The sequence below is a fragment of the Cetorhinus maximus genome, chromosome 22 (assembly GCF_964194155.1).
Source record: "Cetorhinus maximus chromosome 22, sCetMax3.hap1.1, whole genome shotgun sequence".
Taxonomy (NCBI): domain Eukaryota; kingdom Metazoa; phylum Chordata; class Chondrichthyes; order Lamniformes; family Cetorhinidae; genus Cetorhinus; species Cetorhinus maximus.
In genome coordinates this window covers 26,197,856-26,223,746 of record NC_135900.1, presented here as the reverse complement: position 1 = coordinate 26,223,746, position 25,891 = coordinate 26,197,856, and the positions used below count along the sequence as shown (strand labels likewise).

General features: G+C 39.3%; 1 protein-coding gene across 5 annotated transcripts in view; it reads right to left on the bottom strand.

The window, feature by feature from the left end:
* The window catches only part of lemd3 (LEM domain containing 3), a 50,331-nt gene that overhangs the window by 5,073 nt on the left and 19,367 nt on the right, over positions 1-25,891 (bottom strand). For all 5 annotated transcript variants that reach the window (XM_078567945.1, XM_078567946.1, XM_078567947.1 and 2 more), the window contains exons 2-10: positions 25,357-25,388; positions 24,147-24,213; positions 18,282-18,358; positions 16,723-16,802; positions 16,464-16,609; positions 10,542-10,643; positions 10,257-10,359; positions 9,975-10,153; positions 184-265 (exon numbers count right to left, since the gene is read on the bottom strand). In XM_078567945.1, coding sequence (XP_078424071.1) covers positions 184-265; positions 9,975-10,153; positions 10,257-10,359; positions 10,542-10,643; positions 16,464-16,609; positions 16,723-16,802; positions 18,282-18,358; positions 24,147-24,213; positions 25,357-25,388 — 868 coding nt within the window. The remainder of the gene's footprint in view (positions 1-183; positions 266-9,974; positions 10,154-10,256; positions 10,360-10,541; positions 10,644-16,463; positions 16,610-16,722; positions 16,803-18,281; positions 18,359-24,146; positions 24,214-25,356; positions 25,389-25,891) is intronic.

Below are 25,891 nucleotides of genomic sequence, written 5' to 3'. Positions count from 1 at the left end.
AAAATTGCAAAGTCAAATTATAGAACTAAAGTTTTTAAATTAAAATTTGCTCAGCATTTTTAAAATTTACAACATAAATGTAGTGGCTACTGATTTACATCTTTAACATGCTGATACATCTGATCACTTCAAGACTGCAGCATTCCTGTGCAATAGAATCACCATAGCTCATTAGGTACTTACATGACTGGGTCAAACATGTTGCGGATCTTTAAACAGGGTGTCAAACTGTTAGGTGGAGAATTTCTACCATCAAGGTGGAAGGCTACATAAGAAAATTTCAGAATATGAATATGTAATTTTATGATTCAAATGTTTTAGAATATAACTTTTAGTTTTGGGAAATGAATTTTTAAATGTAGGATAAGTGTAAAAAACCTGGGTTGGGGAAACTGACAAACACCCAAGATACCTTCACGCGCGAGATGTGTGACAAATCATTGTCGTGGTCATCAACCCTCCATAGACACCAATGCTTTCACATAGGGGAGAAACCATTCACATGCAAGGTGAGACACAAATCCTTCTCGTCAACATCCCTCTGCGTACATCAACACAGTCACACAGAGGAGAGTGCAGGAGGACCACTCTGGGACAGGCAGTCAGCAGCACCAAGAGGAGAGCCAGTTGGAGCAGCAGCAGGAGCGGAGTGAACCTGGGGGTGAACGGCAGCAGTGGGGCTTCTCATTAAAAGCCCGAGGGTTGAGGCCCAGATCTGGCAGATATACCACTGCCTTCTCAGTCTTCCAAGCTGACTACCATTTCTGAGAAAAGCACAGAGATAAACTCAAAACAAAAGACTGCCTTTGTCTCCACTTATAAGCTGCATTAAGGAAAGGAAAGAGTTCTAGCTTCTTTTTTTAAAGAAGAAACTTAAGTTTTCTACTTAGCTCAAATTTAGGGTAAGAGTTTTTTAACTTAAGTTATGGCAGGGGAGCTCAGTCGTGTGTGTTGCACAGCCTGCAGTATGTGGGAAGTCTTGGATGCTCCTGGAAGGCTGGATGGCTACATCTGCAGGAAGTGCCACCAATTTGACCAGCTTGAGCATCTGGGGGTATCTGGAACTCTCTGCCTGAAAGGGTGGTAGAGGTGGGAACCCTCACAACATTTAAGTGGTATTTAGATGAACACTTGAAATGCCATAGCATACAATGCTGTGGGCCAAATGCTGGAAAATGGGATTAGAGTAGATAGGTGCTTGATGGCCAGCGCAGACACGATGGGCCGAAGGGCCTCTTTCTGTGCTGTAAAACTCTTTGACTCTATAATTACCAAAGGATAGACAATGTTTACTTAAAGAGGTCAGAGGTGGAAATGTGAAGAATAGGCTATTTTTCTTGAGTTTTTGGTAGAAATGAGATATCTAGAGTTTTCTCTATTAAGGGGTTTAAATTATTCATGTGGGTCCCAGATCAAAGAAAGATTTGGAAGCAATGGGGAAAAAAAGAGAAGGTCTTAAAGTATCCAATATATTTTTCAAATGCCAGATTTAAAATTGCAAGCTAATTGGTTTGGATCTCTATCTTTGACATCCCAGGTGTGCCACACTGCCATGGGAGCAGATTGCAGGAAGGCAGTCTTTTGTTTTGAGTTTATCTCTATGCTTTTCTCAGAAATGGTAACCAGCTTGGAAGACTGAGAAGGCAGTGGTATATCTGCCAGCAGCCAGAATAATGAGCATAGAAGCCATTTGGAACCAGGGTGCTCCTGGGTTGGAGTCACTAAGTAGGGATTGCAAAACTAAGCAGAAGGCGGGAGCTCTGGAAGTTTAAGTGCCCGACTGGGAAACTGAGGCAAGTCAAAGTGAAGTCTTGAGAGCTGTGGGGCATCTTGGTTTGGTCTCAGAAGTGAAAGGGCTCTAAAGATCTGGTAATGTATAGGGAAACTCTCAGGTGAAATGAAAAACAGAACAGGAAATGATCTATTAAGATTTTTGGGTTTAAAGCATAAGGGTTTTCTAAGTATTGTGTTAAATTAGGTGTACTTGCTTTGTTTCAATCTTGTACAGTATCAGCTTTTGTTTAAAACGTGAATCCTTGTGGCACAGTTCTTTCAGTTAATAGCCTTTTAAAAGCTGATGGTCTCCCTCAAGATCGTAATACTATTTCATGCTACATTAAGATCATACAATTTCTCAAAATATTTTTCTACAAAAAAGTTTCTCATTTGTGTTGAATTAGTTGACTCAGCCACTGGGGTACTTGGCCATTGTAACTGGCCTCAGTGGATGTACAGATATTTGAGTATTTCCACTCCTGTTACTCTATAGCACCAATTCTTGGCGGTATACATGTATGTACATCAGATAAATAGAGGATCAGATCTGCCTGCAATGTCTCTTCTACCCCACTGCTCAAATGTTGGCTGCCACTTGCCATCAAGGCTTACATATGACCATTACTTCACATGGCAGCATTGCAGCTACTATAATTAAACTCAAAGAATTGTCTCTGCAATAGGATACCACAGTGATGATACTCGAATAAAAGTCATCTGAGGGGAAGAAAATGAGAATAAAGGCTAAATGACATACTTTAAGAACTTCATAATTTGAATTGTTGCATCCTCCACATACCAAAAAGGAAACAAGACTAGCTTCATTGACTCTGGGAAAACATTTTGCTTGATGCACACAAAACATTCTGCTATGATGATATTCTGCTAACATATCCTATAAAAGGTCTACGACTTGGGACCATTAGGATTACGTAGGATTTATGGCACAGAAACAAGCTATTTGGCCCAACCAGTACATGCCAATGTTCGTGATCCACTCGAGCAACCTCCCATCTTTTCTGCCTGGGAGTGGAATAACTATTTTGTTTGACTTGACTCGAATCTAAACTGGAAGTGATGAACTTCAATACGGTATTGCAGGATATGAAGAAATGGCTAAGTGGGATTAGAATGTGGAGGATGCCATCTGTTCAAAATAAAACAAAAAATCCACAAGGTGGTAATTGTTCTTCTCCACATTATGTAGCAGTGTATCAAAGTCGCCCAAATTAAGAGCAGGAACGCTCCTAAAGCACCACCATAATTCCAGCTTCCAGGACAGACCAGAAAAAGGCATTACAATATCCAGTCAAATCTAAATAGTATTGCAAAGTAAACCTGTGAGCATTATATCATGTGACAGTCTTATAGCTACTATAATCGCAGCTAAATAAACAGCAGTTAATGACCTTCAACATAATCAAACATTCTTCCCTAGATGGTGGTAGTGTAGATTGTATCACAACATCCACTTAGTTATTCACTGACTCCTCAATAATTTGCTTGGAGTCTTTCAATGATAAGGAATGATTAAGACTTCCAAAATTGCGTCATAAAGCATCTTTAAAGTACCTACAAATTTAAAATACTCCATTGCAATTAATGTGATGGTACACAGAGCCACCATGTTGGCTCATGGGACATATGCATCGCAGACATCATTTACCGCCAATCTCCAATTGCCCTTGAGAAGATGGTGGTGAGCCACTTCTTGAGCCGCTGCAGTCCATGTGGTATAGTACACCCACTGTGCCATTAGGGGGGGTGGGGAGCGAGTTCCAGGATTCTGACCCAGAGACAGTGAAAGAACGATGTAGTTCCAAGCCAGGATGGTGTGTGGCTTAGAGGGGAACTTCAACGTGGCGATGTTCCCATATATCATCTACCCACGTCCTTCTAGGTGATACAGGATGTGGGTTTGGAAGGTGCTGTTGAAGGAGCCTTGGTGAGTTGCTGCAACGCATATTGTAGATGATGCATACGGCTGCCATTGTGCACTGTTGGTGGAGGGAGTAAATTGATGGGCGAGGTGTCAATCAAGCAGATGGCTTTGGCCTGGATGGTGCTGAATTCGAATGTTGTTGTAGCTGCACTCATCCAAGCAACTGGTGAGTATTTCATCACACTCCTGACTTGTGACTTGCAGGTGCTGGACAGACTTTGGGTAGTCAGGTGGCGAGATACTCACTGCTGAATTCCTAGCCTCTGAACCGCTCTTGTGGCCACAATATTTATATGGTTGGTCCAGTTAAGTTTCTCATCAATGGTAAAGCCCAGGATGTTGATGGTAGGGGATTCAACAATGGTAATGCCATTGAATGTCCAGGGAAGATGATTAGATTCTCTTTTGTTGGAGAAGGTCATTGCCTGGTACCTCTGTGAATGTTACTTGCAACTTGTCAGCCCAAACCTGAGTGTTGTTCAGGTGTTGTTTCACGCAGGCATGGACTACTTCACTATCTGAGAAGTTGCAAATGATATTGAACATTGTAATCATCTGTGAACACGCCAACTTCTGATCTTATGCTGGAGGAAAGATAATTGATGAAGCAGCTGAAGATGGTTTGGCTTAGGACACTGCCCTGAGGTACTCCTGCAGCAATGTCCTGGGACTATGATGACTGACCTCCAACAACCAGAGTCATCTTTCTTTAAGCTGGGTATGACTCCAAGTACTGGAAAATTTTCCCTCTGATTCCCATTGACTTTAAGCTTGCTAGGTCTCCTTGATTCCACACTTGGTCAAATGCTATCTTGATGTCAAGGGCAGTCACACTCATCTCACTTCTGGAATTCAGCTCTTTCATGCATATTTAAACCTAGGCTGTAATGATGTCCAGTCACCTACCTCTAGAGGAACCCAAACTGAGCATCAGTAAGCAGATTACTGCAACACTTGATAGTACTAACACTGACACCTTCCATCATTTATTTATAATTGAAAGTAGACTGATTAGATGGTTAATTGGCCGGATTGGATTTGTCCTGTGTTTTCCTTATGGACAGGACATACCCAGGCAATTTTCCAAATTCACAGTAGGTGCTGGTGTTGCAGCTAACCTAAGCAGCTTGGTTGGATCACAGCAAACTCTAGAGCACCAGTCTTCAGTGCTATTGCCAGAATGTTGTCAGGGCTGTTGCAGCACCTAATGCCTTCAGCCATTTCTTGATATCACAGAGTGAATCAAATTAGCTGAAGACTGGCATGCTGGAGACCTTGGAAGGAGGCCAAAATGCATCATCCACTTGGCATTTCCAGCTGAAGGTGGCTGCAAACACTTCAGCCTGGTCTTTTGCACTGACATGCTGAACTCCCCCATCACGAAGGATGGGGATGTTTCTGGAGCTTCTTCCTATTAGTTACTTCAATTGTCCACTGCCATTCATGACTGGATGTAGTAGGACTATAGGGCTTTTATCTTATCCATTGGTTGTGGGATTGCTTAGCTGTCTATAGCATGCTGATTCTACTGTTTAACATGCACATAGTTATCTGTTGTAGCTTCCCCAGCTTGGCACCTCATGTGCTGCTCTCTTGCAATCCTCACTGAAAGAGGGACAATCTCCTGGCCTGATGGCAATGGTAGAGTGAGAGATATGCCAGGCCATGAGGTTAGAAATGGTGGTTGAATACAATTCTGCTGTTCATACCCACAGCACCTCATAGATGCCCAGTTTTGAGGTGCTAGATCCGTTCTGAAACTCTATTTAGCACAGTGGTAGTGTCACACAATACAATGTGAAGACAGGACTCCTCACAAAAGACTTCTGGTGGTCGCTCCTACTAATACAATAATTGACAGATGCAGCTGCAACAGGTAGATCGGTGAGAATAAGATCAAACAGGTTTTCCCTCTTGTTGGCTCTCACCACTTACCACAGGCCCAGTTTGGCACATATGTTTTTCAGGATGAAAGGACTGAAGCTATGGTTGCTAAATTTATTGACGACACAAAGATAGGTAGGAAAGTAAGCTGTGAAGAGGACATGAGGAGGTTACAAAGTGACATAGATAGGTTAAATGAGTGGGCAAGGATCTGGCAAATGGGAATGGGTGGGTTGTCTTACAAGGAAAGGCTGGACAGGTTAGGTTTGTATTCACTGGTGCTTAGAAGAGTAAGAGGTGACTTGATTGAAACCTTTAAGATCCTGAGGGGTCTTGACAAAGTGGATGTAGAGAGGATGTTTCCTCTTGTGGGAGAATCTAGAACTAGGGGTCACAGTTTAAAAATAAGGGGTCGCTCATTTAAGACAGAGGGGGAGAAATTTTTTCTCTCAGAGGGTCGTGAGTCTTTGGAACTCTCTTTAAAAGGCAGTGGAAGCAGTGTCTTTGAATATTTTTAAGGCAGGGCTAGATAAGGTTTTTGATAAACAAGGGGGTGAAACATGTTGGAGAAAGACATAAATTTGGAGTGGCGGTTACAATCAGAACAGCCATGATCTTGTTGAATGGCAGAGCAGGCTCGAAGGGCTGAGTGGCCTGCTCCTGCTCCCAATTCGTACGTTCTTATGACTCAGTCAGTACTGGTTCTACCAAGCCACTCGGTGATGAACATTGAAGTTCCTCACCCCAGAGTGTATTGTGTCCGTTCCCTCAGGGTCTATTACAAGTGGTGTTTCAACATGGAGGATTACTAGTCCATCAGCCTGTGGGACAGCAGTAGGTGGTAATCAGCAGGCTGTTTGCTTGTCCATGTTTAACCTGATGCCATGAAAATTCATGGGGTCCAGAGTAGTACTTGCTCTGGGTACTGATTCAGGGTTTATAGAACGGCTTTTGCTGGCAGGCCTGGTTTTGGTAGTTTCAACTGTGGTTTTACATAATTTGAACTACAACTGGATGTGACCCAAAAGGTCACAACTGTAAAGGAGACTTCAGAGCAACTCCAGGTGTTCTCAATTTTTTTTTAAACAATTTTTTGTTGACTATTGCCTATCTATCTGAAAGAAAAAAAGGACTTGCATTTATGTAGTGCTTTTTCAAGACCACCAGACAACTCAAAGTGCTTAACAAAAACAGAATTACCTGGAAAAACTCAGCAGGTCTGGCAGCATCGGCGGAGAAGAAATCAGTTAACGTTTCGAGCATTCATGGCCCTTCGGCAGAACTGGAGCATAGTTAGAAGAAGGGAGAAATATAAATTGGTTTAAGGTGGGTGGGGGGGTGGGGGGGGGCGGAGAGACACATTGAGGGTGTGGTGTGGTGATTGTGGAGATGAGCAGATAATCAAAAGATGTCACAGACAAAAGGGTCAAAGAGGTGTTGAAGGTGGTGGTATTTGTCTGAGAAAAGTGCTAATTAAGAATGGAAGACAGGATATTCAAAGTACAGCTCTAGTGGGGGTGGGGTGGAAAGACTAAAGGTTTTAGTTTTAGATTTAAAAATAATGGAAATAGGTGGGGAAAGAAGAATCTATATAAATTATTGAAAAAAAAAGCGGTGGGGGGGGAAAGAAACGGGGTGGGGATGGGGGGAGGGGGAGTTTAAGATCTAAAGTTGTTGAATTCAATATTCAGCCCAGAGGGCTGTAAAGTGCCTAGTCAGAAGATGAGGTGCTGTTCCTCCAGTTTGCGTTGGGCTTCACTGGAACAATGCAGCAAGCCAAGGACAGACATGTTGGCAAGAGAACAGGGTGGAGTGTTAAAATGGCAAGCGACAGGGAGGTTTGGGTCTTTCTTGCGGACAGACCGCAGGTGTTCCGCAAAACGGTCGCCCAGTTTGCGTTTGGTCTCTGGAACACCTGCGGTCTGTCCGCAAGAAAGACCCAAACCTCCCTGTCGCTTGCCATTTTAACACTCCACCCTGTTCTCTTGCCAACATGTCTGTCCTTGGCTTGCTGCATTGTTCCAGTGAAGCCCAACGCAAACTGGAGGAACAGCACCTCATCTTCTGACTAGGCACTTTACAGCCCTCTGGGCTGAATATTGAATTCAACAACTTTAGATCTTAAACTCCCCCTCCCCCCATCCCCACCCCGTTTCTTCCCCCCCCCCCACCCCCGCTTTTTTTTTCAATAATTTATATAGATTCTTCTTTCCCCACCTATTTCCATTATTTTTAAATCTAAAACTAAAACCTTTAGTCTTTCCACCCCACCCCCACTAGAGCTGTACTTTGAATATCCTGTCTTCCATTCTTAATTAGCACTTTTCTCAGACAAATACCACCACCTTCAACACCTCTTTGACCCTTTTGTCTGTGACATCTTTTGATTATCTGCTCATCTCCACAATCACCACACCACACCCTCAATGTGTCTCTCCCCCCACCCACCTTAAACCAATTTATATTTCTCCCTTCTTCTAACTATGCTCCAGTTCTGCCGAAGGGCCATGAAGGCTCAAAACGTTAACTGATTTCTTCTCCGCCGATGCTGCCAGACTTGCTGAGTTTTTCCAGGTAATTCTGTTTTTGTTTTGGATTTCCAGCATCCGCAGTAGCTTTTAGCTTTTTGTTTTTAACTCAAAGTGCTTTGCTGGCAATTAAGTTTTACTTTGAAGTGTAGTCACTGTTGCAATGCAATTCAATACCTCAGCTATTGGAGTTTAATTGGGTATAGCTTGCCTTGACAACTGATTAGGGCTAGCATTTCTCTGATATATCTAGTATAACAAGTTCTCATGACAACCAAACAAGAGAAGGAATGGATACATCCAGGTTAGAAACTTGCAGTCACATTCTGTTTTTAGCAAATTTTCAAGTTTGTTCATTAACATGAGGCTTTTAACCCAGCCACTATTTGCAGATGTTGGAGATGCAAAAATAAATGTATTGTGTAGTATAATCAGGTTTTGGTGACAGCTTATCCAACCTATATTTATCAATGGGCTATAATATTTTGCACACTATTCAACCATTAGACAGCAATTAGTGTCAATATACTGTCCCATATGTGAAGGCCATTAGCATAATTTTATTTAGTTTATTTCATGGTTCATAGACAGATAAACGGTGAATAGCAAAGTTTGTGGAGAATGGGAAGGAGGCAGAAATATTGTGATAAGTGTTACTTTAGCAAGTGTTGCGCCTTGGTCCTTCTTTTGTATTGGTTTGTCTTACTTGTTTAAAATGGAGCCTGTAAGTAGGTCATGATCATGATTGATTTTTTAAATTTCTTTTTGCTTAATTTAGATCCTATTTTGAATATTATTGGTGTTCTGCATCTGCATTTATCTGTACTAGTACCAATGCCAATTCCTGGCATGCAACCAGTTTGCAAACAAAAATAAATCTACAGCTATGAATTATAAGGACCATCTTATCTGATCTATATCTGTGGGGAGGCTGGATGTGGGGCAAGACTCAAAACAGTGTAATGAAAGGGGCAGAAAAGTGCTATTTTTAGCTGGGGAAAAACATAGCCTTTTAAGCTGGAGGAAAATAAACTTGAGATGGCACAGGTCCTGAAGCTTTATAGACCATGTTCGTTGATGCTGATCTGCAAACTCATGACATTTTTATGCGCCAATTTACACAAGCAGGTTCTCCAGGTCATAAACCAAGCTAGACTTAACTCTGATAGTGTGGAGGATGAATGAAGAATTATTCTTCACATTACTAATTGATTCCAGTGATATATGGGGAAAGATATGCTTCAGTTCTGCCGAAGGGCCATGAAGGCTCAAAACGTTAACTGATTTCTTCTCCGCCGATGCTGCCAGACCTGCTGAGTTTTTCCAGGTAATTCTGTTTTTGTTTTGGATTTCCAGCATCCGCAGTAGCTTTTAGCTTTTTGTTTTTATGATATATGGGGAAACTTGTTTTAAAAAAAAATCAATTCACAACGCCTGTTAAGTACAATGCAAAAACATGGCATTAGGGTGCATATGCTGGATGGACAGATGCGTGTCACACTAAATATTTATTAAAGTAGATGAGCTACACACATGATTTTTTAAAAATTACCTCAATGGCTATGAATGGAGCACCTTATATTTCATATTGTTTCATACATTCAGTTTTAAAACCAATAATTTGCAACTATGTATGCAAAACAAAATCTGCATCATGTGTTTTTAACCATGTCAATGCTGTGAACCAAACCATGCCAAGTAAACCAACTAAAGAGAATGGCACTCGGCAATTCGCTTCAATTTTTCTCAAAATTTAGACCTGTTAGCATTTACTTTAAAAAACCCTGAAATCTAGAGAATTTCAATATACATGTCAAAATATGCAGTGGATGCCAAAGTCATACCTTTTCCTTGCCATACTTTGGACGGCACAACTGTTATTTTATCACAAGCTGAAGATGGCTGAGTCCACCTCCAAACCAAGAAGTCTCCTCCCGCTATTCTTTGGGTTTCTTTCCGAATACGGGACTCATTGGTTTCAACAAAAACCACAGCTCTCTCCCATGCCTTTTTCATTTTTTTCCTGTGAAATTCAAAATAAAAATGTACTTAGCGTAGGAACACATTTACAGCTGTTGTATTAGTTGAAGGCTTAATTTTTGGTCTATATTATTAACTTGTCTTACCTATTCTGGGCTAGTATGAGAGAATCACGTACATGGGGAATAGGCAAATAGGGCTGCAAGTCCTTATTTTCTTGGCAGGCTTCATTGTGGCTTCTCAGAACATCTAAACAAAAAAAAACCAACCAGTATCAGCCAACATTTACTTATAAGCACCATCAGTACAAATAGCAATCTAAACAGACATTTGATAATAAATGGAAAACAAAGGCCTTGGGATCAATTGGCTTACTTGCGAATTTCACTAGCCTTTAAGCACCATCTAATTCCAAAAGAAATGCTAGGTACCTATGATTCTTTCCACCATGTCATACATCTGTCTGGTTTCTGCCTCTTCCTTCCGCCAACGATACTTCATGTAATGAAGCACTCCCCACACAATTCCCACACCTACAAAAGTGTTATAAATAAATACCAATTAAAATCAAAGGTGGTCCAATAAAATTTAATGTAGGATGTACCAGTTTAAGCAGCATTATATATCCAGTATTACAAATGGAATTATTTGAATTCAATTAAAAAATTGCAGTACAGTATGAATTACTTTACTTACACCCACAATTTATATAGTGCCTTTAAAGTAATGAAATGTCACAAGTGGCTTCACAAGTGTGTTACAAAACAAGGTATGCCACTATGTCACATAAGGAGATATTAGGTCAGATGACCAAAAGCTTGGTCAAAGAGGTAGGTATTAAGAAGTGTCTTAAAGGAGGAAAGCCCACTAGAGGGCCAGAGAGGTATAAGAAGGGAATTCCAAAGCTTGGGGCCTAGGCAACTGAAGGCACAGCCACCAAAGGTGGAGCAATTAAAATTGGGGGTGGACAAGAGGCCAAATTTAGATTAGTGGAGATAGGAGGGTAGTGCAACTGGAGGAGGTTACAGAGATAGGGAAGAATTAGGCCATAGAGGAATATGAAATTTAAAATTCTCATTCTAATTTTTCTTTTAAATGTTAAAATCGAGATGTTGCTTGACCAGGAGCTAATGTAGGTCAGTGAGCAGAGTGACAATAGGTCAACAGGACTTGCTGTGAGCTAAAATAGGTCGTCGAAAACTAATCCCTAAGTTTATGGACAGTAGAATGTAGGAGACCAGCCAGTAGTGCGTTGCAAGAATCAAAACTAGATGTAACAAAGGCATGAATGAGGGTTTCAGCAGACGAGCAGAGACTGGGACGATGTCAAGCAATGTCACGGAAGTGGAAATAGGTGGCCTTAGTGATGGCAGAAATGAGAGCTGAAGTGTGGAAAATAGGATAGTGGCATTGTCAAGGGCCTGTCAACTACAGTAGGGGGGAATTTTTTGGTAACTTAAAAGGGCCACCTCTGCTAAACCTGCATGGCATAGAGGTGGTGACAGGAGGTAGTGTCAGTCTACACAGGAAACAAAACCATCCTTGCTGCAGCAAAAACGACAGACAAGCAATCTGTTGGGCTACAAAGATGATGAGCGGGCGAAAGAGAAAGATAATTGAAGAACAAGACCTCACTTAATGGGCCATCATGTATAAGAGGGCAAATCACCTTTTTAATTTATTTAAAAACAAAAAACTACTGCGGATGCTGGAAATCCAAAACAAAAACAGAATTACCTGGAAAAACTCAGCAGGTCTGGCCTCCCGATGCTGCCAGACCTGCTGAGTTTTTCCAGGTAATTCTGTTTTTGTTTTTAATTTATTTGTTTCATGGGATGTGAACTGGTAAGGCCAGCATTTACTTCCAATCCCCAGCTGCCCTTATGAAAGTAGTGGTGAGACACCTTCTTGAACCCCTGCAGTCCATGTAGTGTAAGTGCACCCACAGTGCCATTAGAAGGACTTCCAGAATTCTGACCCAATAAAAATGAAACTTGCAGGTGGTGGCATTCCCATTTTTCTGCCAACTTTGCTCTTTTGAGTGGAAGAGGTTTGGAAGGTACTGTCAAACAGGCTTGACAAGTTGCTGCAGTGTATCTTATAGATGGTACACATTGCTGCCACTGTGTTGGTGTTAGAGGGAGTAAGTGTTTTAAGGTGCTGGATGGGCTGCTTTGTCCTGGATGGTCTCGAGCTTGAGTTAACCATAAGCCATAAGACAACCATAAGACGTAGGAGCAGAAGTAGGCCATTCGGCCCATCGAGTCTGCTCCGCCATTCAATGAGATCATGGCTGATCTGATAATCCTCAACTCCACTTTCCTGTCTTTTCCCCATAATCCTTGATTCTCTGACTGATTAAAAATCTGTCTATTTCAACCTTGAATATACTTAACGACCCAGTGTCTACAGCCCTCTGTGGTAAAGAATTCCACAGATTGACTAACCTCCGAGAGAAGAAATTCCTCCTAATTTCTGTTTTAAGTGGGCGCCCCCTTACTCTGAGATTATGCCCTCTGGTCCTAAACTCTCCCATAAGGGAAAACAACCTCCCAGCATCTACCCTGTCAAGCCCTATAAGAATCTTATATGTTTCAATAAGGTCATCTCTCATTCTTCTAAACTCCAATGAGTACAAGCCCAACTGACTCAACCTCTCCTCATAAGAAAATCCATTCATCCCCGGGATCAATGTAGTGAACCTCCTCTGGACTGCCTCCAATGCCGGTGTATCTTTCCTTAGATAAGGGGACCAAAATTGTTCACAGTATTCTAGGTGTGATCTAACTAGTTTTAGCTAGACTTGCCACGTTTTTGCCCACTCATTTAACCTGTCTATATCCCTCTGCAGGCTCTTTGTGTCATCCTCACCACTTGCCTTCCCACCTATTTTTGTCTCATCCGCTAACTTGACGATAGTACATTCATTTCCCTCAACCAAGTCATTAATATATATATATAGTAAATAATTGTGGCCCCAGCACTGATCCCTGTGTCACTCCACTAGTTACAGGTTGCCATCCTGAAAATGCCCCCCGTATCCCAACTCTCTGTCTGCTATTAATTAGCAGGCCCTCTATCCATGCTATTATACTACCACCAACACCACGGGCTCTTATCTTATTAAGTAGCTTTATGTGTGATACCTTATCGAACACCTTTTGGAAATCTAAATATATTACATCGACTGGTTCCCCTTTATCTATCTTGCTTGTCAGTTCCTCAGAATTTTAATAAATTTGTCAGGCATGATTTCCCCTTCATGAAGCCATGCTGACTCTGGTTGATTAGATTATGCATTTCTAAATGCTCTACTATTACATTCTTTATAATATACTCCAACATTTTTCCATTGAGAGATGTTAAGCTAACTGGCCCATGGTTACCTGTTTTTTTGTCTCCCTCCTGTTTTCCAATCCTCTGGGACTTTTCCAGAATCTAAGGACTCTTGGAAGATTACTACCAGTGCATCCACTATCTCTGCAGCTATTTCCTTTAATATCCTAGGATGCAACCCATCAGGTCCAGGTGACTTATCGGGCTTTAGCCCCATTAGTTTCCCTATTACGTTTTCTCTAGTGATAGTTATTGTACTTATTTCCTCCCCCTTCCTTTTGCCCCATGATTATGTAGTAGTTTTTGTACGCTATTAGTGAATTCTACCGTGAAGACTGATGCAAAGTATTTATTCAACTCCTCTGCCATTTCCTGGTTCCCCATTATTATTTCCCCAGTCTCAATCTCTAAGGGGCTTATATTGACTTTGGCCTCTTTTTTTTCCTTTTTGTTGTTGAAGCTGCACTCATCCTGACAAGCAGGGAATATTTCATCACATTCTTGACTTGAGTCTTGTAAATGGTGGACAGCCTTTTGAGGTGTCAGGAGGAGAATTACATGCCATAAAATTCCTAGCCTCTGAACTGCACTTGTAGCCACAGAATTTGTGACTGGTCCAGTTTTCTGGTCAATGGTAACCCCCAGAATATTGATAGTAGGGATTCAATGAAGATAATACCATTGAATGGCAAGGGAAGATGGTTAGATTCCCACTCTAAGTGGCAAGGACTGCATTATCAGCCGCATAGAGGCTCCAAAACATTAATCTGTTTTTCCTTTTCATAGATGGTAGTGGAGCTCTTGTGCATTCACTGCATTTTCTGTCCTTGATAAAAAAACACTTTGTTGGCCAGCACCCTTTCCCGGTTCCTATTTTGTTTTTAAACTGATGATAGGCAGCCTGAGAGAAGATTTTAATACAGAACTCTTGCTCACCTGCTCATCGCCCCTCCAAAAAAAATTAAGTTCAAATTCAATACGAGTTGAACCATGTTTACAGGCCACCATTTCATTCACATTACTACAGCTATCCCTCAGTAGTTTCTAAGCATAATACAGGAACATTCCTGGTCTACTGGTTAGTCAATATTCTCTTTTTACAATATTCTTGTAGATCAGCTACACTGAGAAAGGTTCTAACAATCAAAACATTTAACAAATCACTATTTGATTTATGAAACAATCTTTTTGTAGTAATTAAGGTGCGACAGTTCAATAGAACATTCCTCTCCTTTAAACAGGACTGTCAATATACTTGGTGTGCCCAGCAGTAATTTGAGCTGAGGGGGTTGAAGGGATGAGGAGAGTATATAAGGTGGTATCACAAGTATACCCCTAATGGCCAGGGCATGAGGTATATATTGCTTTAGTTGGTGTGAATAGCATCACGCTGGCTAATGTAGCTGCATACATTTGTAACTGTCTGGTTCTCCCTCATGAACAAGGTGGCTTTGGAGAGAGTACAGAACAAACTTAGCAGAATTGGCCCAGGGCTGAGAAATTACTGTGCGTGGACAGACCAGAGAAGCCAGGAGTGTTCTCCTTATAGTAGAGAAGGCTATGAGATTTGATAGAGCTGTTTAAAATCATTTAGGGCTTAGAGTAGATAGAGAAATTGCATCCAATGACTGAAGAATCAATAACCAGAGCTCTCAGACTTAAAGTGATTAGCAAAACAACCGGAGGCAGTTGAGGAAATTTTTTCCCCCAAACACCAATTTGTTAGGATTTGAAATGCACTGCCTGAAAGTGTGGCAGATACAGATCCAATAGTAGCCTTCAGAAAGAAATTGAATAAATGCTTGAAGAAAAAATTGCAGGGATATGGGGAATGAGCAGGGGAGTGGCTTAACAAGCTTTCTTTTTGAAAAGCTGGCACAGCCTCAATGAACTGAATGGCATCCTTCTGGGCTGTATTAGTCTAGTCTATGATTCCATAAGAAAATATGTTCAAGTCCCACTTCCTTCAGCTTCATCATCACCCAAGCCTCAACGAACATTGAAAGCCCTTGCTTGCAACCACCCATGACTGCCATCTAGCTCCCACCTCAACCGTGAGCTCCTGATGGGCACTGTTACTTTCCGCTCTTATAATGGAGTCAGTGAACACTACTGGATAGGGATGAGGTTGAAGTGAAACAAAAAGAGCAATCCCAGCTTCATCTGTTCAAAGTGCTCTATTCTTAGTCATGGGAACAGAATTGTTTCAGAATTCAAGGAAGCTGGAAGACCACTGCCTGCAAATAGTATTTCCAACTCACTTGTTGAAGACCATTAGTCATTCAGATTAAGGGTAGGGAAGTGGAGACTTTGGTCTATAAAATAGGAGGAAAATAGAGCACCAAGATGGTGCAAGGGGGTATTTGATTCCTACACCATGCTAAATTTGCTGAGAGAGTTAGAATCCAAGGATTCAGTTGGTTCTGGGTCAGAGCAAGGAAACATTTCACTGTCCAGTGATCCCTTTTGAAAAAGAGCAACTGTGGGCTGGACCAAAAAATATATAGTTGCTGACATATAGAGAAGCCCATTATGTGAGGTATTAGAGACACACTGGGACTTTTGGAACCATAACCCCAAGAGATGAGGTGAGAAAGTGAAAGAGAAGACATTGATGTAAATTAACAAATTTTCCAGGCAAATTTATTGATTATTTTTCCAATTAGCATGGTCAATAAAAGTTAACTTTAAGGTTTACTTTTGAAAGAATGATCATTAATTTAAAAATACATAAAAGATGGCCAGGCAGGTGACTTGCGATCATTAATTCCTATTATTCTGTAATCCTTGGTACTATTCATTACAAAATGATATCTCTGTCATACAATCTCGGTATCCCATATAATTAATAGTATATTTCTGCCTTAAGTATAACTTCTTCCCTCAATACAGATTATCCAATATGCTCATGCACATTGAGCTGATAAAATAAACACAAGAAAATTACTATGAATTTTTAGCACTACGTATAAGACACTTTATAGCATTGGAAAAATTACTACATTTGTGAAACTCACCCACAAGGAATATAAACATTCTGTGCAAGACAGTTAAAAATGCACGGCGAAAGCGGCAGATGAATGACATCTGTGGATGGGTGGATTCCAGGTACTGTACTTCACTCACATCATTTACCTTTACATCTGAGTCACTGCCAAGCAACCTGTGCATTAAAGACAAGACCTGGTTATTAGGGTGCTGTTGCTCTGGAGAGTTATTTTGCAACTGCAAGTGTTTTGGGCTCAGGATACATCCTCAATGAACAGACTCACTCACTTTATACCCAAGTCATCTGTACTCTGTAAAATCCACTGTAGTGAACCATTAAATTTCTCTTCATGATTAGGATCAAGGACCTGTATGAGATCAATAAAAAAAATTCAGATTATTAGACATTTTAGATTATTCAACATTTTAGAATTCAGAGGTCAACCAGTCCAACACCACACCCAGGCAGTCTTTAACTAGGTAACATAAGCATATTAACTACTTAGGTACAGAACTAAAGATAAAATCCGATTTCTCCCTCGTGCAAAAAATCTACAGAAAGTGGTACATCAAAAAGCCAGTGTGTTCAATCATATCCAATGACAACTGATCTCAATGGAAAAACTGCACAATATATTGCACAAAGTAACCAAATAATCAGTACCAACAACAGGTTTCTCCTAACATACTAGCAACTTACAGTAGGAATCATGCCAATCAGTTCAGAAAAACAATGAGTACTCAAAGAAAAATTTGTCTTTGAAGGTAAATATCACTGGACAAGTTTGTTCGAAGGCTTTGTCACATGGAATTACAAATAAATCGTCAAAACTAAATTATAATTCAGAGTTGTTAACAAAAAGTAAAAGGCCAAATATTTGACAAAAGTGGTTGTAAAGAGTGGACAAAATTCAAGTTTGCACAAATGATTTTGTTTTATGCATTTATCAAAAATACATCATGATCCAAGCAAAGATATTTATTTCCCTAAACTGGATGTTTTATTCTATCAGGACAGGAATTTGAGAGATTGATTTTTTATTAAAGGAATGCTCTTCTTTTCATTCTGTGAGCAACAATATAACATATCTTAAGACAACAAAAATTGCCTTTTAGCATAAAACCTCAACTCAGTTTATGCTCTGCTTCGCCACTTTAAAATAAATTGTTAATTCAAGGTTGAAAGTAGATTTTTTTTTTAAAAAACTGATTTTTAACAGCCAAAACCAAATCACTGATTATATGCAGGCTACTTATCTAGAATGGTTAGCTTTACATGGGAAAATAATCAAAAGGTTCTCGTGCACAGCGTTTTCACATTGGTCTCACTGCCTACTTCATAAAAAAATCTTAAATACCAACAGAACCTATTATTATTGTGCTTGCAGCTGATTTCCAACAGTCATTTCCATTCTAATTAGATCAGGACATCAATCCAAATGTTTATAATTTTCATATCTGTGCATTTATTCAGAACATTTCATTTTAATTTCTCCAGAGTTAAAACACCTGCATGCAATTGTTCAAGGAAACCATCATGGCTGTTATTCACACGAGGGCTCCCGATTAGAATTCACCTTTTTAAAAATTGAAAGTAGAATTGTTGTGGGCACAAGCTATGATCAATTCATAATTGGATGCAAAAGTCACGCAATATAGATTCTACTTCCAATAATTAGCAAAAATGGTTGCAGTACTTTTTTCTTCCAACTATTTTCATGGTTACAGATTTTCAGTTTATTTAACTGTAGAAACAAAGCATTCTATAGCTGAGAACTGGCTTAATTAATGCACGTAATAAAACAAAAGCTAATGTGTAAGGAAAAGATACGTCTGAAAGAACTTACAGTCACATATTCAGCAGCATCTTGGACAGAAAGACTTCTGTTTTTATAATGGACATGATCTCCACAATCATAGTCTCCTGGGATTAGATAAAAATATCAGCAATACAAGTCAGGTTGCTATACAGCCTTCTTAAAAATGCTGATGAAAAGTAAGTTTAAAACAAGTGGCAAAAACCCAATGTAGTTCGTAATTACAAGATGCAATGCCTATCATGCTGACACATCACTTTGAATGCCATCAGGCTGCCTTGATGTCATCAACTCTACAGACATCTTACACAGATCTAAATAAAAAGTAGTTCACTATGTTTCTGTTGACGTATTTAATTACTGCTTCATAGTTCAGACATCAATGACAGTTTCTTTCTAGACTCGTCTTTTTTAAACTTCTTCCATTTTCTTCTGTTCATCCCTATCAGCTCAGACTGATTTACTTGATTGCCTGAGTTTTCTGGTCACTTTAGTTCTTCATTAACAGTTGTCTTTCATTTTTTCCACTCAGCTCCATTTCTTCCCACCCAAAATTTATGTTTTCCCTTTTAAAGAAAAAATCTTTTATAAATAAGTTGTTCATCTTTAACCTTAGGCTGCAATCCAAAACTCTCTCCTAAATACGCTTGGATGCCAAAAACTTACTGCAGCATTTGGGTGCTAAATTTCATAGCCATTTTCTAATGGTACATGGCTGAATATAATCTATCAGCAATGCTGGCTGCTTATATCTGGGCTTGCAAGGGATCAATCTGCAAATACAACATCCTTGAAAATTTTTTCATAGACAGAATGCCATGGACTATCAAATTTTTTACATAGGTAAATAAATGTATAATACATGCACTCCAATAGTTTAGTGCTAAAAGTAGCATTAAAATTTTCAGATAATAGGTTTGATTCCTGGTCTATAAAGACTGTAAAGTGCTTTAACACATTCACTGGTCATAAAAATCACAACAGGTGAAAGTCTATCCTTTACCAGGCTAGTTAAGAAGTAGAATTTCAGGTACTAAAATTTGGCTCAGTGCATTAGATCAGGAATTTTTGAGATTGGGAAGTGAGAAGGTCTATCTTAAATCACACTCCTTGTTCCCTATTTAGTGATTCCTAATGGCATGTGCATATTTTTTTCACACCCAACATGGACAATATTGACTATACAGTTTAATACCCTGTCCACATTAATTGTTTCGGGTTATTTCTGGAAGAGAAAAACAACTACATAGAGGAGTTACAGGATGGCTGGACAACTGGAGAACCATACTCTGGCAAGAATCAGTATTTTCAAAGAAGACAGATATAACTATAAATATTAATAGAGCCAGTTTTTGCTAATGGCTGGGTATATAGCAGGGCCTAACTTGATAGCCATTGTTATTCAACATCTAGGTGGAGCAGAAAGGATGATTGTCCTCAAATAATGGTGTGGGTGTGGTAGAAAACAAGCTATGTTCATTGTAATTGGAAAGTGGCATTTGTGCCACCTCATGCTTGTCCAGGTCTGCAGAGAAAACAGGCGCTTGAACAGAGTTAGCTGGCTTGTCACATGACCCACTCTCTCCAGTTGCCAGTGACCCAAATATGGTCTTGGTTAGTGGATTCCAGTTGTAACCTGATTAGATTATGGCTGGGCATTCCCCTCCCACCCAGAGTCACTTTTCTGAAGTGATTACATCTAATGCTGGTTCTCCACCCAATTGAGTCCAAGGGGAGTGGGGGCAGGAGAAATAGTAACTAGAAATATTAACGGCCATCAGAAAAACCCCATGTGTCTGTGGATTCATGCATAAACATACAACTAGAAAAAAGTATAATTGTACATCAAAATAAGAGGCACATTTATTAAAAAAAGGTTAACAGGTGCATCAAGTATACATGTCAAGTTGGAATTAGGAATCATACATGCAAATAAATTCCACCATGCAGCTTTTGAAAAAAAATCCAATGAGTAATGAGGGAACGTCATTATACAATTGATTAACATTTAACAAAGATTTACTCATTAAAATCAAATCACTCCTCAACCTCAATAATAAAAGGTATAGATTGCAGCTGAAATGCATCAAATCTGTTGGGAGAAAGTACCTCAATTTGATAGAAAGCAAAAAATATTTGGAAGATGATGAGTAATTAACTGTGTTGAAATATAGAATATTTATAAGTGAGCCAATAGTTTCTAATATAGATTATTTAAAAATTGAACCCCAGAAGAGGAAGTTGCCTGCTAAAAAAAAAAACAAGCTCAAAGAAAAGCTTTAGTTACCAAAAAGTCATTTCTTCTTACGACTGTGAAAACAGAACAGTGGGCAATTTGCAGCAAACCCAGTGCCAAAACAAGTCCAAGGGGAGCATTTTGAGACATTGAACTGAATGCAGCATTTTTAAGTTTGAGATGATCACAGAAATTAACATAAACTAGTCCCTTAACCAGGTAGACAACTTGCAATTATAAAAAAATAATTGACAACCATATTATTAAGCATTGGTGCAATGGTTTTGAGGAACTCGTTTTATGAGGTAACAAGATTCTGATTAAGGTTATTTTACCACAGTGACAGACTGCATAGTTGAGCCTATCCATTTCTCACCTGACTTATGAAACCACACTTTATGAAAAATGAATTTTTGAATTTACTGGCTGGAAGCCACTAACTGAATTTTAGAAAGGCTAAAGCTACATTTCAATGACATGAAATGACAGTCAAAGATGGCTGAACATTTGCATCATTGTACCTCTACATTCCAAGAAGAGATGCCTATCTGTCTGCAAGAGCTCAAAGACAATTATCTTAGGGGAGTGTGAATGAACCACATCTCCTGCCCCCACTCCCCTTGGACTCAACTGGGTAGAGAACCAGCATTAGTCGCAATCACTTCAGAAAAAGGGACTCTGACTGAGAGGGGGATACCCAGCCATAATCTAATCAGTTTACAACTGGAATCTACAAGCCATTACCACGTTTGGGTCTCTGGCAGCTGGAGAGCGCGGGTCATGTGACAAGCCAGCTAACTCTGTTCAAGCGCCTATATTCTCTGCAGACAAGCACAAACATCACTTTCCAATTGCAGTGAACATAGCTTGTCTTCTACCACATTCATATCATTACTTGAGGACAATCATCCTTTCTGTTCCATCTAGATGTTGAATAACAATGGCTATCAAGTTAAGCCCTGCTATACACCCAGGTATTAGCTGAAAAACTGACTATTATATTTATATAGCATACACTTCAGCATTGTTAAAAAAGTAAAAGTACAAAATGAGTAAAAGTATATGCTGGCTGTAATGGAAATGTCTTGCCGAGTAGGCAGAAAAAAAATCTAAAATAAATTTGTTTCTCTTCCATATTCTCCTTTAAAAAAAACCAATTTAAACAAGGACAAATGGTTGGGCTGATAAAATGGCTGCAGTTGACCACATGATTTTAGTCTTGGAAGTTTCTGAGCAGTTCAAAAATGGACAAAGTGCATCAAACTCCTGGAATGTAACATTCTTCACATTGTATAAACATTCCAGCCAAGCCAACATAAAGGATTAGTGTACGAAGCATCTGCATCAGCCAGCTCTGGACAAAGGCAGAGCTATTGGGACTCATCTCCAACATTGTGCTAATGGCTCTACAGTTAACTGCTCAAAACACAATGGATTTTAACAAGGGGACCTCGTTAGCTGAAAACCACCTTGACCAAACTTGAGCTGTTTGAATTGCTTTAATTGTACAGCTTTTGAATTCTGTCTTCAGTTGTGGTTTAACCTAAGAGTAAACCAGGCTCCAGGCTAGTAGCCTTTCTATGTCTGCAATCTTCCATCAACAGAACCAGAGCTCTGTCTAGGTTTAAAATCACCTGGCCCTCACCTGCACTTTTTCCTACTGGAACGTCTGAACTTCTGTACTATTGCCTACAAGATTAAGTTCATCCCTACAAGCTTGTGGAAGCCCTCTCTTCAGCCTGCGGACTTTGAAAGGATAAACAATTGGGCTTTTGATTCTGGACTCTGGGCTCATGTGAAACAATAATTTTTATTTTTGTCTGTGGTCTTTGCTCTGTACAACATGAATAATTTTCTGACAACTTTCACTGATTGGGGGGGTTGGTGGAAGAGAGGTGAAATCAGGGCAGAAGCAGAATAGGAATGATCAATCCATTGTTGCAAGTTTATCACTTACGAACATGAAAATCTACACAGGTTGGTTGTATTACTCTGTCTCATGAAGATTGTACGTTTGTTACAGTTTCTATCAAATAACTAAGTTATTAAGCAAGGAAATGCAAAGGGAACTCCAAAAAAATATATTTTGGGCATTTCTGGTGGCAGATTTAAAATGTTAGTGTTTTTGGCTGGGTTCAACTATTTTGTACATTTGAGAGATAATTTTTTTCACTTGTGGAAACAGGGCAGGGCTATAATGCAAAACAATGCACAGAACAGCTTTACAGTAATGGTAGAGGACACAGTATTGCAAGGGCTCGTGTTCTAGTTGATATCATCTGTTTACCTTCAGAATGGGGGAGGAGGGGGGGTGTGAGTGTGTGTGTGTGTGTGTGTGAGACTGTGCAGTAGGAAATGTTCTGGGCTTGAAATTACACCATGTGGCATCCAAAACAAGCCACCATCTATTTAGCTTCCCAATGCCACCACAGATTGAGAATAAGTTAACTGCCAAAAGTTGAATCTTACAGATTGCACATTTTATGCATAACTTAATTGAAAATTAAACTTTGATTTTTTTCAGTATTTTTAAGTACTTATATCTTGAATCACAATACACACTACCCAGGTAAACCAAGAATGTTGTCATTTATTGCAATACTGTGAAGTGAGGTGGTTTAAAAGATATACTGTGCTAGGAAGTCAAATTCTAATTGTTCTGAATAAACAGAATTCCAGAAGTAAAATTTAATATCAATCACAGTATCTGACCAACTTATAATGAAACAAATTACCACCCTTACAATAAACAGAGCCTTGTTGAAAGTATATTAGCAACATTCTGGTAGAAAAATTTTCAAGTCAGATTAAAAGTTTCAGTGTACAGTAATTGTAAATTAGATCCAGAGTAATCTCTTATGCATGACTGCTTATGATAAATTTCCGTGTGCAGAAAATTACCATCAACGGCCTAAAAAGGAATTCAGCATACACACGAGAGAAACTAGAGGAACTAAACTCTGCATCTGAATTGGACCTTTGAAAGGAGGAAATGACTAGCTGCCGTTGTACTCTTGAATGTTGGTCTAATTAAAGCTAGTTAGTCAAATATAAACGAATATCAAACATTAAAAGTACCTCACGTAATCAAAGTTATAAATCTACATAGTGACTTCGAAATACATCTCACCATATTTGTAGTGTTTTTCAACTATAAATTTGACTGAGTTGACTACAAGCAAAAGTGTGCCGTTGGTGACAATTAAAGAAAAATTCATTCATGGGATGTGGGTAAAGCCAACAATTTATTCTCCATCTCTAATTGTCCTTGAGAGAGTGATGGTAAGCCAGCACCTTGAATACAACTAAGTGGCTTGTTAGGCCATTTCACAGGGCAGTTAAGAGTCAATCAAATTGCTATGAATTTGAGAGTCATATATAGGCCAGCCTGAGTAAGATGGCAAATTTCCTTTCCCAAAGGACATGAGTGAATCAGATAGGTTTTTAATTGTCATCAGTAGTTCGTGATCACTGTTAATGATTCCAGCAGTTTATTCCAGATTTATTAAATTAGAATTCTCCGGCTGCTGTGCTGGGATTTGAACTCATAATCCAGAGGATTACTAGTCCAGTAGCACAGCTACTATTTCACATTGCTGAATCCATGTACAAGCAAAGGAATCAAATGATATAAAAGTCCAAAAATGTTAGGATCTCACCTGCTATTTTTGCTAGATGATCATGCAGTCTATGAAGAATAATCAAAATTACTCTTTTTTCTTCAACCTAAATGAATTACAATTCAAAAATTACCTGGCAGTTCTCTACAGCTTGCAACCACTCCACACAAAGCTATTTTTTTTAAAAAAGAAAAATGGAGACAGCATTTTAGAAGTCAATTGTAAAGAATTCTAGAAACTTTGAAAAAGAGCACTCAAGTTGTATGGTAAGAATTCAAATATATTTTTCTTTCCCACAGCATTAATAGGCACATTTTCTCTACACCAATTTCTCCTTAAAGTAACCACAATATTCAACTATACTTGTAGTACAGAGCTTTGGAAAAGAATACATATGCAAGCAGACTGAATGTGTAAACTGTACATTAAGAAAATTATGTTTTCCAAACAAGGCCTGACAATAATTCCCAAGTAATAGGGAAAAAGCATAAATTGGCCCTATAAAGAGATGCAATATGCATACAAAATGACATTATATTTCCTCATTTAATTGTAGAATATTGTTACAAACCTCAGAACATCCTCAATATCCCCAAATGGACATATTTTGAAGACATAACGTGAAAGAGTTTTTCATTACGTGGAGTTGGTATATTCGTAATACGCCAAAGTTGACTGGGGTGGCCGGTTTGGGGGCGGTTGGAACAGATTAGAATTTTTAAGTTCATGTGCTCTAATGCTCCTTGCATTATCCCCTTAAATTCACTCTTTTTATCGTTCTCACCACTCAGTGTGAGACAGATCATAATGTTTGTTCAAAACAACCCACATTTTCAAAAACAACAGTTTTACAGTTGGCAGTGTTTCCAAAGTTAAAGCAGGTATTGTAAGAAAATCTGATGTATATGTTATGTTTTACTGAAGCAAAAACACTGAAGTATTACCTCCACCATTAAATGTGCATTTTACTGTGTTTAGAGCCATCTCATTTGCTGGGACCTTTTCCTGGCACAGACAGTAGAGTGATGATTTTCCCAGAGCAAAAATTAAGATCAAGTCCTCAGCAGTTTGAAACTGATCAGCATGCAAATCCAATCCATGTCATACGCCGTGTGCTTTCTTTTTACAAAGATTACATAGGTGTGGAAAAGGATGGCTTTCTGGAGATAATGGATTTTTATTTTCACATACATAGTTTCAGTGGGGAAAAATATTTCAAGCAACAAACCTATGTGTGAGCAGCACTTACCTTATCATCTATTCCAAATGACTGAGATTTTACTGAAAAAGAAAAGAATCATTAATGGCAATGAGCATTTCAAGAAGATTGCTGGGTAAAAATACATTCTATGGTTCTTAAAAGTTCAATTATACACACAAGTACACAGATCAGCTTAAATATCAGATGTCATATTGCCAGCTCCCAAGTTAAGAATGCTTACATTGATTTGTCCTACCTCCCACTGCAACCTTTAAAGGAAAATCTGATAAGATCATTGACCGAATGCATGATTGAGAGGTATTCATTTTTAATATATTGTAGAAGTCTTGCAATTTTCTATGGATGTCCAACTCTCCCAGTTGGCCAAGCTAAGACACAAACAGAAGTTGTACTGATTCTGTCAACTGGCCATCAAGTTTACTGCTGTGTTTCAAGTCAAACTTTGTTGCATCCAATGTCCTTAGTCCATCACCAAAAAGATTGAAAGAATGTGTGGATGCAAGACGTGAAAATCCAGCCCAGTTGACCAGGGATAATGGTTTCCTTCCAGGTCTTGCTACCG